The following is a 14,549-nucleotide window of genomic DNA, read 5'->3' on the forward strand; positions in this document are numbered from 1 at the left end:
AACAAACAAACAGATTCCAATAGGCCATCCATATCAATATCTCACACTTCTAACATCAATATATGTTATTTCAGTCAACATTACTGTTTTGGAAGGAAATTTCTTCTGTTGATGTCAAACGTGTTTCAATTATTTTCAACAGCCGTGTTAACAGAAATATTAGTTTCACATCAGTTCCTTGAAACATCAGCTTCCACCGTTCGTCTGCACACAAGGATGAATGGTTTAGGCTCCAAGGACCCAGATGAACTGTACTCTCAGATCTTAATTTAGTACAAAATAGCACTAGATGTTTAAGTGATTCCTTTGTACAAAGGCACAGCCTACATTCAGGTGTCAAATGATCGTAACCTTTCCACAGCCGAAGCCGATCAGCGGTTTTAAACATGTTCAGTCTGAACAACATAAAAAGTCGACGTGTCTGCGGATCGGGAAATAGTGCAACATAGTTCTGGAGAGTATTAAACGCACGTGTCTCTAGTGGTGCATCACTCATTCGACTGGCGGCCCCTCTCTCCACACAGGATTCATCCCAGTCTAAACGCCATATTTTAAGCTTGGCTGCTTCCGGGTTCTCCTGGAGCATTGCGGCTTTGATGTCATATTTTTTTAGAACTGCCTCACATCTGTTTAATAACATATTAACAATTTTGGAGTTAGCGGGTAAGACGTCATGAAAGATCTCGAATTGTGGAATCTGCGCACGAGTACAGGTCTTTCTATAAAGATTCAACAGACTCCAACATATTCTTGCCTGTATCAATATTAATGCAAGCTCATACCTTATACATGACGTCTTCACACCCCTAGGAAGGGATAGTACTTTGGTCCAGAAACAATTTTCTAAGGTGGCCCAGGTCTCATTTGGACAACCAAGGGCGTTTTCTGCCCCGTAAGTCACGACCGGGATGACCTTCTGATGATAAAAGGACAAGACGGGACGTAAAGAGAATTTACCAAACTTCTTATTGTTAGGCAGAAACCTGTGCAGTTCCCTTAGGGACCACTGCAAAAGATTTAAGACTACAGGTGTTGGCAGTAAACCCACTTGGTAGCAGTCTGTACCACCCAGATTTACCCGGTAGCTGTGGCTGAGCAGTCAGACTTCCCTCAAGAAGAGTTAGACAGTATGCAAAGTATACACAATAGGCACCCAGATACAACAATACAAGCAAACACTGACCAGAGCTTTGGTATCAAAGTATATAATTATTTGTTTAAAAACACACTGTTGAAAACACTCCAGCACTCTTATTGTAAAATATTCTGAACACAGTTACTATTATAATATATACACCCCTTTTTCCTTATCAGATTAGTCACTGTAAAACACCACTTATTTTCATACAGAGGTGAGCGCTTAACTAGATGGCACAAATGCGCCCAAGATCACACAGTTACACTAGGCTTAGAAAGTCTTGCAGAGGGTTCAAAAAGAGTTTAGAGAGGCTTAGGAAAGTTTAGCCAGGGTGTCCCAGGCTAACCCAGGTTCGAAAGCCGGGGGCTAAATCTACCCCGTACAGTCGGTAGCAAGAGAAGCCAGGCGGGACACGGTACCTTAAGTGGGAAGGATCCTCCAGCGGTGGCAGTTGTTCCTGGTAGTGGGTGCAAGTTTCGTCGTCGTCCAGGGGAAGAGAAGATCTCGACTTGGAGGAAAGATGAAGGGCGTTGCACTACCAGGGCAGAAACCAGCCGCAGAGTTGCCCGGTTAAAGGTGGTACCTTTATTCGCAGTCGTGGTAAAATGTGGTATCCCGGTTGCCGGGGTGCTTGGCACAGGCAAGGCGGCCACGAGGTACGTCGGGAAGGTGAAAAGACGGTGAAACTGGTTATCCCCACCAGTCAAAGGAAGAAGACTCTCCGGCGGGAGATCTCCTGTCGTTGGGAAAAAGTGGTGCGACGGTCCAGCAGGGCTCCACCGGTAGTGGTGTCGTGGCAGGTCGGCTCAGCTTCTCCCTAGTCGGATTCTTAGGTCCTGTGGCGACTTCTGAAGTTCCAGTCCCCAAAGCCCTGCTTTTATGCAGCAAACCCCCATTCACTCAGCCTAACTGTCACTCAAACATGCTAAGTGGTGAGCCGGCCGGCTCACCACTTGGCCAATCAGGATGGAGTGCGACGTGAGTTGCCTAGGCAACTCAGTCCAGGGTGCCTAAATTTCCCTCCACCCCTCCTAAGTACCCCAGACAGAGTGGCACCACTTTGGAGGGCTTCTGTAGAGAAGCCTGCCAAAAAGTGGAACAAAGGGCTCGACTTGGGTTGGAGTCACAGAAGAGAACACAAACGCCATTTTAGAATCAAGTTTTGGCAAAAAGTACCAACCGGAGAATTAATATTAATTAAATAAACCGGCGGTATGTTCGAGGCTACTGCAAATAATTAAATAAAGATAGTATCCTAAAACAATGGGAAATCCCATAGGGAAATATTTGCCGTTGAATATTAAAAGTAGTATCCACTGCCACCAGCCAAAACTCGATCGGGGGGACGGAGACGTGCCCCCTCGACTAACAGACCCTGGGGCAATCGAATTGCCCCAGCCAGTACGTCCACAATATGATGGTTTGTACTGGTTCTGTTCGGAATTTAAGACTAGTAAAGTCAATGGTGACTTTACATGCCCTGGGAGACAGTAGTCAGTCCCAGGGTATGGAGTCTATACTGGGGGTCACTAGGACACCCCTGTGTCACTGCACTGAGGGTGCTGTGTAACACACATCCCAAAAACACATGAAGCCCTATGGAGTAAAAGACCCCATAGCCCATTAAACACTTCTAGATTCAAAGAAACACACTCAAATCATGTCCAAGAGTGAGGGTAAAAGAGTCTCACTCTTGGCAGGAGAAAAAAATAAACCCCAAAAATCCAGCAAAGCTGCTGGGGGACTCACTAGGTTAGGAAATTCAGCCTAAACAGAGAATTCTCCCTAACACTTATGAATTATTAATGCCTGGCTTGCTAGTTGGTTACATTTCCGTTTGGTTTCCGCAAGCCAGGGCCCGTCATTTATAGTAGAACTTATTGTCATCCCAAGATATTTGACAGCTTAAGAGATTTGAAGCGTTTCTTGTCCTAAGGACCATTTTACATTTTTTCTATTTGACGCGCCACCACAATTCAGATTCTGTAGGATCAATATTTCACATTTCTTCGTGTTAATCGCTAGCTTGTTGGATGTGACGTATCGTTGCACCGCATTTAATTTTCTTTGCAGCCCGGTCGGAATCGCATCCATGACAATCAAATCTGCATAAAGCAGCCAGCTTAGGTGTGTATTTGCGACTTTTGGCGGGAAGGACTTGACCTCGTTGATTGCGTCGCCTATGTCAGAAATGAAGAGACTGAATATTGTTGCGGCCAAGGGACAGCCCTGTTTTACTCCTTTAAAAGTGATGGATGCAGATAGAAGGCCAGATTGATCCAAGCGAACACCAATGGAGGTCTTTGTGTGGAGTTCTCTGATTGCCGCAGCTAAATCCAGCGGACATCCCCACTGCCTCAGTTTATCCCACAGGAGCGTTCTGTCAATGGTGTCAAATGCATACGAGAAGTCTATCAATGCTAAATACACCTTTGTATTCGATTTGATGGCCTCCATTTTGATACTTTCTTTGCCCAACCGTCAAAACGTTTGTCGTCCCTATCAGGAGGGATAGTAGGCTACGACGCCTGCTTTGCTGAGGCCGAAGCCACCTGCACCACCAAACTCTCTGCAGTCTGGTGCGCTGACAAGTAGCAGGGGTCGCCACTGGCTTGACGGTACTTTTTCGGCAACGACTTACCCACTGCCGGGAGACTCTTCGGAGCAGTCCAAGCCGCCGCCACCCTTCTTTGCAAGACCATATGAAATGGTCCAAGATATCCGTTAGGTCATCCTGCAGAAAATCCACAGGTGGCACAGACCACCCCAAGTACTCCGTCACCCTTGACATGAGACACCGGTATGAAGACTCGACATGCGTACCAGGCTCAGGCCTGCCGAACTCAACATCCGGAGAGATGTCCAGACCACTGGCGTCGTGCAAAGACTGACACAGGTCTTCCATCTGGCTATGATCAGACAATAGTTCATCAGGAACCTCATCAGGAACCAAACCTTCATCAGTCCCTTCATCCACCTCAGATGTAATCCAGAGGCTGGAATAAATCCCTGGATGAGGGCACAGAAAAAAGGTTCAAATACAGGCTTCACTGACTTCTTCAGGGCCTACCTCAGAGTTTCCACCGATGCACGGGGTACCTCCGGTAAAGCCTCCACAAAAGGCGTTGAGGGCGTCGACAGAATCGGCGTCTAGCGTGGCGTTGATGGCTTCGACACAGGCCTCGAGGACGGTGCCCCGAGCGTGTCCTTCGACGGCCTCGGAGCTGATGGCGTCAATGACTTCTTCGGAGGTGGAGCCTCGAGAGAGTCCCTCGACGGACATGGCGCCGATGGCGTAGACATCTTCTTAGAAGATGTCACAGGCACCGACTGTCTCGAGGGCGTCGAGGACCGGGACCTGGAGCGGGCATGGCTAGAGCGATCCACCTTGTCAGATCGGGACCTCGATGGTTCCCGATGATCATGCCGCCCGCCCGAGCCCGAAGGCGTGCGACCGGTGGCCCTAGCATATTCCCTGCCAGCTTCTCTCGAAGGCGCAGATGGAAATGAGCCCTGCGATTCGAAAATCGCCATAATCTCCTTACGAAATGCGTCCCATTCCGCATGAGAGGAATGCTTGTTGGGACAAGCAACCCGCCGTCTGGCAGAGTCCTCGGACAAGGACGGGGACCTGTGACAGCGCTTCCGCGAGTGCCTCAAAGAGGCAGAGGAATGGCGGGAACCACTCCGGGACCGAGACCCCCTGGGCTTACGCCGACGCAGAGTCGTCCCTCGAATCGTCGGTCGAAAGCCAGCAGATTTCGACTTTTGGGGTTTGGAAACCCTACCTACAGATAGCTTCTTCCACCCCCACAAGGCCTTCGACGTCAAAGACTGGCAATCGCCACAGTCATCAGTGGCGTGGTCCTCGCCGAGGCACCAGAGGCAGACGTTGTGCAGGTCCGTAAGCGACATCTTGGAACCGCAGTCCCGACACTTCTTGAATCCCGACCACGGGGTAGAAGACGACAAAGACATGATATCTTCACAAACAACCAAGTTCAGAAGAACCGAGGTGCGCCGAGATCTCCGAAGCGAACACGTTCGCGGAAAAAACAGAACTGAGGCTACGGGCGTCGTGCGTCCTACTTATAACATCCAGTGACATCAGTTCAACGGAGGCCCTCGAGGGAGCGTATCTACGTCATCGACGCAGCCGCTGAAAATTTTCCGAAGCAGCACAACTGTGGTGATTACCCGTCAGATGTGGAATACATACAATCCCTTCGAAATAATCAGTAAAACGTTCAGAAAATAGAGCAAAAGAGCAAGAGGAATTAAAGACAAACCAATACATCATGGTTCAAACGCGTCAACCAGTGTGAGCTACCTGATGTCCTCCTCATTCTCTGGGAAGCTCCAGAAGGCAATGCGCAGTTGAAGTTGTTCTGGAACTGGGGGATATACCTTCTCCACCACTTCAAACGGAATGTGAAATGCCACTTGCTTTGCAGACAATTCCACCAAAGGATTCACCAGCCCATCTAATATATTTAGAGCAAAGAAGGAGAAGAAAATGAAACATCTTTAAGAAGAAATATAACCAAGGACACAGTGTTAAAAACAAAGAACACTAATGCAGATTTCATTAATAACAATGTCGATATATTGGCTCGCAGTGGAATTAGGTCACCTGGTCAAGGACTTGGAGTAAAGAGATTAAATGTTGTGTGTCAAAGATTAAGTCCGGTGGGCGAAGATGGCAGTGCTTCTCTAAGCCTCATCCAGTGAATGGGGGCTGCACCAAATATACTGCCGACATCCTGGTCCTGAACCGGTCCTGCCTGAAGTTTCTGGGGCAGGGGAGTGCGGTTCTAGGCTGTGTGATTTTTGGGAACCGCAGTGCTCTGCTTCAACCCGACATCTGGGCGGCATATTTTACCAGCTGGCGGCCGGTGTAACGTTGGATTTTGCTCATCGTCAGAAAATGCTTTGGCTGCTACTGCGCATGCGAGAAATGCAATCGCCTAGCAAAATCTGACGGTACATGTAAAGTCAGATTTTGCTTACCCGTCAGAAAATGCTTCCGATAGCGTTTTTTGATAGTGTGCTTTTCGTAGCCAACCTTATGTTTTACGGGGCAGCGCTACATTAACCCTATGTTACCAAGGTTTCTCCAAGTTTTGTATTAACCCCATGTTATCTATTTTAACCCCATGTTGTGCAGGGCAGTGCAGCATTAACCCGTCAGAAAATGCTTCCGATGGCATTTTTTGACAGTGTTTCTTGTAGCCAACCCTATGTTGTACGGGTCAGTGCATTATCCTGCATTAACCCTATGTTACCAATGTCGCCCCAAGTTTTGAATTAACCCCATGTTATCTTTTTTAACCCTATGTTTTGCAGGGCAGTTAGCATTAACCCTATGTTAGCAATTTGTACCCAATTTCTTTTACCAACCCCATGTTATCAATGTTAACCCTGTGTTGTACAGGGCAGTGCAGTGCAGCATTAACCCTATTTTGGCAATTGTGAACCCCATGTTGCGATAGCAAAATCTGATGGCAGGGTAAGCAAAATCTGATGGCAAGTAAAAAAGGCATTTATTGCTGCCCTGCAAAGCCGCCTGTGAGGAAATGTGCCAATATAACCCTATGGTAGCTTGGCGCCGCCCTTCCCGGGCAACTGGAGCCGTGCCTCAGCATTTTTAACCCTATGTTGTCTCATTTAGACAGCTTAAGCAAAATGTGACGGCAGCCTAAGCAAAATGTGACGGCACGTAAAATGGCATTTTCTGCTGCCCTGCAAAGCCACCTGTGAGGAATTGTGCCAATTTAACCTATGGTGGCTTGGCGCCGTCCTCAGCATTTTTAACCCTATGTTGCATCATTTAGGCAGCCTAAGCAAAATCTGACGCCACGTAAACAGGCATTTTCTGCTGCCCTGCAAAGCCGCCTGTGAGGAATTGCACCAATTTAACCCTGTGGTAGCTTGGCGCCGTCCTTTCCGGGCAACTGGAGCTGTGCCTCAGGATTTTTAACCCTATGTTGCATCATTTAAGTTGTGATAGCAAAATCTGACGGCAGCCTAAGCAAATTCTGACGGCAGCCTAAGCAAAATCTGACGGCACGTAAAAAGGCATTTTCTGCTGCCCTGCAAAGCCGCCTGTGAGGAATTGTGCCAATTTAACCTTATGGTAGCTTGGTGCTGCCCTTCCCGGGCACCTGGATCTGTACCTCAGCATTTTCTTTTTATTTTTTATTCGATTTTATTACGTTTTGACATAAGTGGATAAACAGGTCAATGATGAAATAACATTCAGCTTATATTACTGCATCTTCGTTGCGTAACTGTTTCCCCAACTTATTGTTTCCCCCCTCCTTCCCCACCCCTCATTACAGTGCATATCGCATTGAATTCTTTTTATAGTTCTCTGTACTTGTAGTATCACTTACAGTCAGATTTACGTCCCTACAACATGTCTCAGTGCAGCGGCCGAGGGGGGCTCTCCCACATACATTAGAGTATTTTGCCACATTTAGTAATTAGGTCCAAGGTCTCTTCTTGGGTCTGGTATGTTTCCCCGTTTCTAATGGTTGGATACATGTTTGATCATGAAGTCTTGCCATAGGGTTTCACATTGTGTGGACTTCCCATGTAGGGCCGCCGTGATTTTCTCCATCACACATGTTTGTTGCCACATTTATCCATTCCTTCTTACTCGGAATCCCCTCTGCTTTACATTTTGTGACTATACATGCACTAGCGGCTAACAGCAGTGGGGCAATCAGTCCTGATGCTCTGATGTAGGTATCTTTATATTTCTCTAGCCCAAACAGTATCAGGAGGGGAGTTCGCTCACATTGGATCCCTTCAATTTCCTTAATCCAGCCCAACACTTCATCCCAAAAAAGTTACCTTGGGGCATTCCCACCAGATATGCCAGTAGTTTGCGTTGTGTCTGCAGTGCCGCCAACATTGGGGACTCACCGTTTGGTACATCTTGGACAGTCTGTGAGGGTCATATTGCCACCTGTGAAGGAGCTTTATGGCGTGCAATTTGTACTGGGAGGCTATAGATCCTTTAAAGGTTCCTTTGCACATCTTCGACCATAGTTCAGGGGTAATTTCAATTTTTATATCCGTTTCCCCATCTGCCTTTAAGGTTGGTAGTGGAACCTTTTCCCGTCTGTCAGGGTTCTATAAATGGCTGAGATCAAACCCTTCATGTCTGTGAGTGTGTCAAGGAGTTTTTCAAAGGTAGCGAGTTCTCTTTGTAGTTTTTCTTTCCATGGTTCTCTCATTAGTGTTCCTTTAAGTTGGAGGACATGGAAGACTGGTAGTTTTCCTATGCCCAGTGTGCTCTCTAGGTCAGTGATCGTGATTAATGTCCCCTCCCTCCAGAGTTGACCCACCCTCTCCAAGTCCGCTTCAAACCATGTTTGGAACCGGAAAGATCTGGGATTTCTTCTCTAATTCCCGGTGCCCATATGTGGCTCAGTGGGGATGGCCACGTCGTGACCCCGCGCATGCTCGGGCTCTCCCGCCAGATTTCCCATGGAGTACTGAGGATCGTGTGTTGCAATATTCTACGTGTCAATTTGTTCTTCGGAACCCAGAGCCAATCTGAAATGGTGACCGGGCCGAATGAGAGATTATCGAAGTCTAGCCATTGTAAGTATGTATGATCTCTTAAGTGTGGAATTAGTATTCTTAGTTGAGTCGCCATGTAATATCTTTCCAGGTCTGGTAAGCCCACTCGTCCCTTTTCTTTGGGGAGCGTTAGGGCATCGTATGCAATTCTAGGTTTCTTCCCTTCCCAGAGGAATTGTAAAACAGCCTTTTTTGTCTCAATGAAGAATGTTTTGGGGACCTTAATTGGGAGCATTTGGAACGGGTATAGGAATCGTGGGAGGCATACCATCTTTATTGCATTCACCCTCCCCATCCAAGAAACCGTCCGTTTTTGCCACTTAATTAGGTCGGTTTGGAGTTTCTCGAGAGGGGGGGGGGGGAATTGGCTTCATAGTGAGCATCTAGGCGTCTTTCAAGATTAATACCCAACTATTTTAAAGTGGTTTCTCTAATGGTTAACCCCAGGGTCATGTATTTCTCTATATCGCTCGGTGTGAGTTCGTGAAGGGGAAACTAAATGGATTCACTTTTGTTAACTTTGAATCCGGAAAGAAGGTCATAACGTTCTATCAGTAATAATGCTGTAGGGATAGATGTTAGCCGGTTTGTGATATGCAACAATAAGTTGTCAGCATATAAGGCTATCATACATTCCTTTCCGTTGACTGAGATCCCTTCAACCGCCTGTTCCGCCCCGATTTCTTGTGCTAGGGGTTCCAGTGACAAAGCAAATAAAATGGCCGATAGGGGACAACCCTGTCCTGTTCCTCTTCCCAGGGAGAACCATCTCGAATAGTCGGAGTTCACCGACACTGAGGCTTTGGGTGATGTCTAGAGTGCGTTTACCCCTCTCCTGAATCTGTCGCCAAGTCAGACTTTTGTCAAGACCGCCTCTAAGAATCCCCATTCGACCCTGTCGAATGCCTTCTCCGCGTCGATCGACAGGAGCACCGGGTTTCCGTTATTCGAGCAGATTCGTGTATGTGATGTAGGGTCTTCCGCATCGTGTCCGATCCTTGCCTTCCCAAGATGAATCCTACCTGATCTGGGTGTATGAGCTTGGGCATATGTGTCTCTAAGCGTGAAGCTTGTACCCTCGCATAGATCTTCGCATCTATATTAAGCAGTGAAATCGGACGATATGACCCGCAATGCGTGGGGTCTCTTCCTTCCTTTGGCATCACTGAGATTAGGGCCTCGGAGAAGGAGTCTGGCGCTATGCCTGTCTCAAAGACCTCGTTAAAGAGTTTCACTAAGAAGGGGAGAAGGGAGGAGAGGAAAGTCTTGTTAAAGCCGGCCGTGTAGCCGTCATTGCCATGGGCTTTTCCCAGTGGGATACTTTTTACAGCCGTTTCAATTTCCTCTGGGGTGATCGGGCGTCCATTGTGTCCGCCTCTTCCCGCGTTGGGTAATTTTCTATCGCTAGGTTGTATTGTCTTGCTTCAGATTTATATAGTTGTTGATAATACTGCGCAAATGTCTCTGGGATGTTAGTCCCCTGCTGAACCTGGGAGCCTCTCGCCCCTTCGCGTATGGATGCCACCCATATTTCCTCCCTTTGCCCACACAACCTGGGTGCTAACAGGGCGTCTGCCTTATCCCCTTTCTTGTAGTATTTTTTTTGAGGAGTTGGAGCTTCCTGACCACTTGACCTTCTTCTAGGAGGCAGAGTTACTCTTTTTTGCCTCAATAGGGCGATCTTCTCTATCCTTCCCTCTGTGGCATTACGTGCTTCCCAGTCTAAACGTGTTATCTCTGCTCTCAGTTTTTCTTCTATCAGGGTCCTCTCTCTTTTCTTATTGGCACCTTCTCTTATTAATATCCCTCGTCAGGTCGCCTTTCCGGCGTCCCACATGGTTTTTAGGGGAATCTCGCCTGCATCATTTATTTTAATGTATTCATCTATTTTGGTTGCCATTTCTGTTTGGAAGACTGGGTCTTTCCATAACGACTTGTTGCACCGCCATTTAGTTCCTTTGCGTGAGAGTGCACCCAGGTCTAGTTCCACGGATACCATGTCGTGATCTGACCAGGAGATGGGTTTGATTGTTGAGCTGGTGGTTACCACCCTCAACTCTTCTGAGATGTAGATCTAGTCAATTCTTGTGTATGTGCCATGGGGTGCAGAGTAGAAAGTGAAGCCCATTGTATCTAGGTGTAAGGTCCACTATATGTCCCGTAGCCTATACGTGTGCATCATTTCTGTGACAGCTTTTCTACCAGCATCTGCTAGTTCTGTGGGGTCTACGGTCGATTGCCTGTCTCTTTTGGTGTCAGCCCATAGATTGAAATCACTCCCCATTACTACATGACCCTCTGCTTCGAGCATTATTTTTGATATTGTGCGTTCTATGAACCCAATTTGTTTGGTATTTGGGACATAGATAGTAGCCATTGTAGGGGGGCGTGGCCAGCGCGCATGACGTGAGGAGGTAACTCGACAGGCTCCCGTCCGTGATCCTAACTTTGATCCTACTGCAGCGAACTAAGGAACAACTTTCAAAGCCCAAACACAGCTTTGAGCGGATAAAACTCTTGTCCACCTCCCGGAGTGGTTTTGGATGAGGTTCGGACCCGAATAGCCACCAGAGGGACTGTCTTAGTGAGCTCCCCCCGCGCCCTGCAAATAGCCTCGGCGGCCCCTAATGGAGCCTGAGAAGGGGACGCCGTCAACATCCAGCCTATCTCGGCCCGTCCAGGCTTGAACAGCGACCAGACTTGCTCCCGCACTCACTCTGGTAGGGAAGGACCGGACAGACATCCACACAGCACACGAAAGACCCGCGCAACACAGAGCGCGGTCCTGCAGCGCACCCTTCTCCCCCCTTCCCGGATCGCTGTACTGCCAGGAGGAGTGGCTGCAGACATACCCCGGCGGGGGCCACTGCGGTTTCACGCGGGGGCGTCCCCCCAAAGAACTGCTTCTCGACGGTCGACTGTCCAAAGAGGGCATCCTCGACCCCACCCCCGCCCCCCAGGCTGCGGAGCTCCCAGTACAGAAGACGCTCTGGGGCGCTGTGTCGCTGCCCCCAGAGGGGCAGGCCACGGTGAACTCCAAGCCGCAACCAAGACGCAGGTGGCGGGCGGCGGCCGGGGCAGTAGCAAGCCCTTCAGTTGAAGACCGAGGAGGACCAGAGGTAGGTTACTCGTACTGCCCTGGACAGACACACTGGTCCAGTCTCCCCCGACTCTCTTCTGGCAGGTGCGATAGTCAGGGTCCGGCACCAATGTACCCCGGCCCCACGCGGGGTCAAAGACTCTGGGGTTCTCACACCCACACTGTTCCTCCCGGGCTGCATAAACCCAGGCACTGCTGACCACAGAGGGAACTCTGGCACACTAGCATTGAGGGGATACGCACCGGCTCATAAGTCCGTGCAGCACTCTACAACTTGCTGGGCTTTAACATCGGAGGCCACACTGCCCCTAACCCTGGCCTTATGACCAATCTTAAAGGCACTGCGACATCTGCCTTCCACCCTACTTGGCAGGCCCATCGCCACTTCGGCACTGCCACTGCCTAACAAGACTGGCGCCTTAGAGCAATCACCCAGGGGGGTACGCTCCCTGACTAGGCACCAGGCTAACGGGGTGCATCTCAGGTACCACGAGGCACCCTACCCGGGGACGCGTAAGCATCACTGGACATAGTGGCCACACAGTGACGCCTGTCAAGACTGGGAAGGCATTGCAGCAGCGCATATGCCCAAGTGGCGCCTGTGACCACAGATATCCACCCTGACGCCAGCTGGACCCTAAAGGCTTCCCTGAATAGGACACAGGCCGGTTGAATGACCGCACAAGCATCTGCAGCAGATTACCTGGCCGACCAGCGGAGATTCCACGGAGGGACAGCCTATTTCCGCCACTACTGCCCTACAGGAACAATTAAACAACCATAAGGCAAACCCATTGGTTGGGCGCTCATCTCGCCGGCACTTGCAGCAGCTGACAAGTACCTTGTGAGCACCCAAGCACTCAGATTACAGTGAAATACCTTGTGATTAGCAGCTGGATAATTAACCGGATGCACGTCGACACGTCATCGACCACCTACAGCAATCCTACGTACTCCCCACTCCAAGGGGACGCCTCCCCCATCAGGCATTACTGCAATACTCTGGCAACTCAAGCAGGCATGTCCCCCTCCAAAAATAAAACAAAACCGTCAATAATGGAATCCTTCTCTGCAGCCAAACACTAGCAGCAGACGCTACCGGAGGCCCCTACTCAACGGAGCCCCCCTCCACCACGGACAACACTAAGGACACTCAAGGGCTGCAGTCTATAGCTGCGCTCAGATCGTTTATCGACACCAAGATAGACGAAGTGAAGTCCGACATGCAGCTGATGCGTCAGGATGCCCGTAATCTAACAGAGAGGGTCACCACAGCAGAAGCAGGTCTACAGGAAACCAGAGACCACGACAGATCTAAAAGCCAGAGTTCTGGAGCTGGAGAAACAGGTGGCACGCTCTGAAGATGCGGAAGGACGAGCTCGCCACAACAATGCTTGCATTTTAGGAATCCAGGAGGACATGGAGGGCCCGAACCCAACAGACTTTGTAGAAACCATGTTACAGCAAGAGATCGCAGGCGGCAACCTGTCAAGGTTTTTCAGTGGAAAGGGCCCATAGGGCACTGCAGAAACGGCCCCCGCCCGGCTCACACCACTGCCAATGACAGTGAAAATTCTGAACTTTCGGGGCAGGGAAATTATACTCGACAATCAAGAGAAGGGTGGGAAATCAAGAGGGGGGGCGCCAAGATAGCAATTTACCCCGATTACACGTCTGTAGTGCAACAAGCTAGGAACTCTTTTGTGCCAATAAAAGCGAGACTCCGAAAAGCTCAACCTTAAATACATGTTACTTTATCTGTCTCGCCTCAAGATCCTCTACAAAGGGAAGGCAGTCTTCCTAGAAACACCTGAAGCAGCCAACATGTGGCTAGAACACAACAACTTAGCCACGGATGAGGAACCCATCACCTAAACTATGAAAACCCATGGAGGTGGAAAGTGGCGACTCATTGTAATACATGCTGTTCTAGGTCATAATGACTCAATGTTCACAACATTTCACTGTAGTTGCAGTGTCAATCCACTTTCAGGTACGGACGGTAAGCCCACCGAGCCACTAGTATAACACCCCAACACACACCCCACGGTATGTTCAGTGCAAGCCAGTTGCTAGCACTTTCCCCGTGCCGAATGACCTGGACAGGCTCAGATGTGGTGGCTGCTGGGAGCAGTTGTTTAATGTTGTTGGTTGTTTGTCCGCCTGAAGCAGCAGATGTTTGGATGATTGCGGAATCACCTGAAGTAATTGAGTGAGGTGCGGGAGGGGAGGATGGTGGTCAGGTGATCCAGGTAGGTACAGGTAGAACCATCACTGCTGTCAAGGGTTATCCCAACAGGGATCCTTTGGGACATTTCGAAGGAGCACAGAGGTTAACCTTACGAAGGGTCTTAATATCACCATGGCAGCACAAATTACAGTATTAACCTGGAATGTCCAGGGTCTGGGCACCTACCTTCGAAGGAATAGAATTAAATCATATCTTAACAGAAAACGGGTGAGAATAGCCCTACTGCAAGAAACTCATCTGACAAGCGAGGCCATGACTAAATTACAGGAACGCTGAGGAGGCCAAGGGTTTGGTGCAGCCCATTCTAAATTCGCTCGGGCGGTGTTCACATGGATCAGTCCCCCGATTCCCTTCTGTCTGATTAAGCAGGAATCGGATCCGGAAGGCCGATACGTGATAGTGAGGGGCTACGTCGAACAGGTTGAGGTGTGTCTAGTGAATTATTTCCCCAACTGCAATATCCGGCC

At 49.1% G+C, this 14,549-nt stretch overlaps 1 protein-coding gene across 2 annotated transcripts in view; it reads right to left on the reverse strand.

Annotated features, from left to right (window-relative positions):
* The window catches only part of ZSWIM8 (zinc finger SWIM-type containing 8), a 3,132,642-nt gene that overhangs the window by 2,784,571 nt on the left and 333,522 nt on the right, over positions 1–14,549 (reverse strand). For both annotated transcript variants that reach the window (XM_069610680.1, XM_069610679.1), the window contains one exon: positions 5,469–5,622. In XM_069610680.1, the coding sequence (XP_069466781.1) occupies positions 5,469–5,622 (154 nt within the window). The remainder of the gene's footprint in view (positions 1–5,468; positions 5,623–14,549) is intronic.

This window comes from Ambystoma mexicanum, chromosome 8 (genome assembly GCF_040938575.1).
Source record: "Ambystoma mexicanum isolate Mex_15411 chromosome 8, UKY_AmexF1_1, whole genome shotgun sequence".
NCBI classification, from domain to species: Eukaryota; Metazoa; Chordata; class Amphibia; order Caudata; family Ambystomatidae; genus Ambystoma; species Ambystoma mexicanum.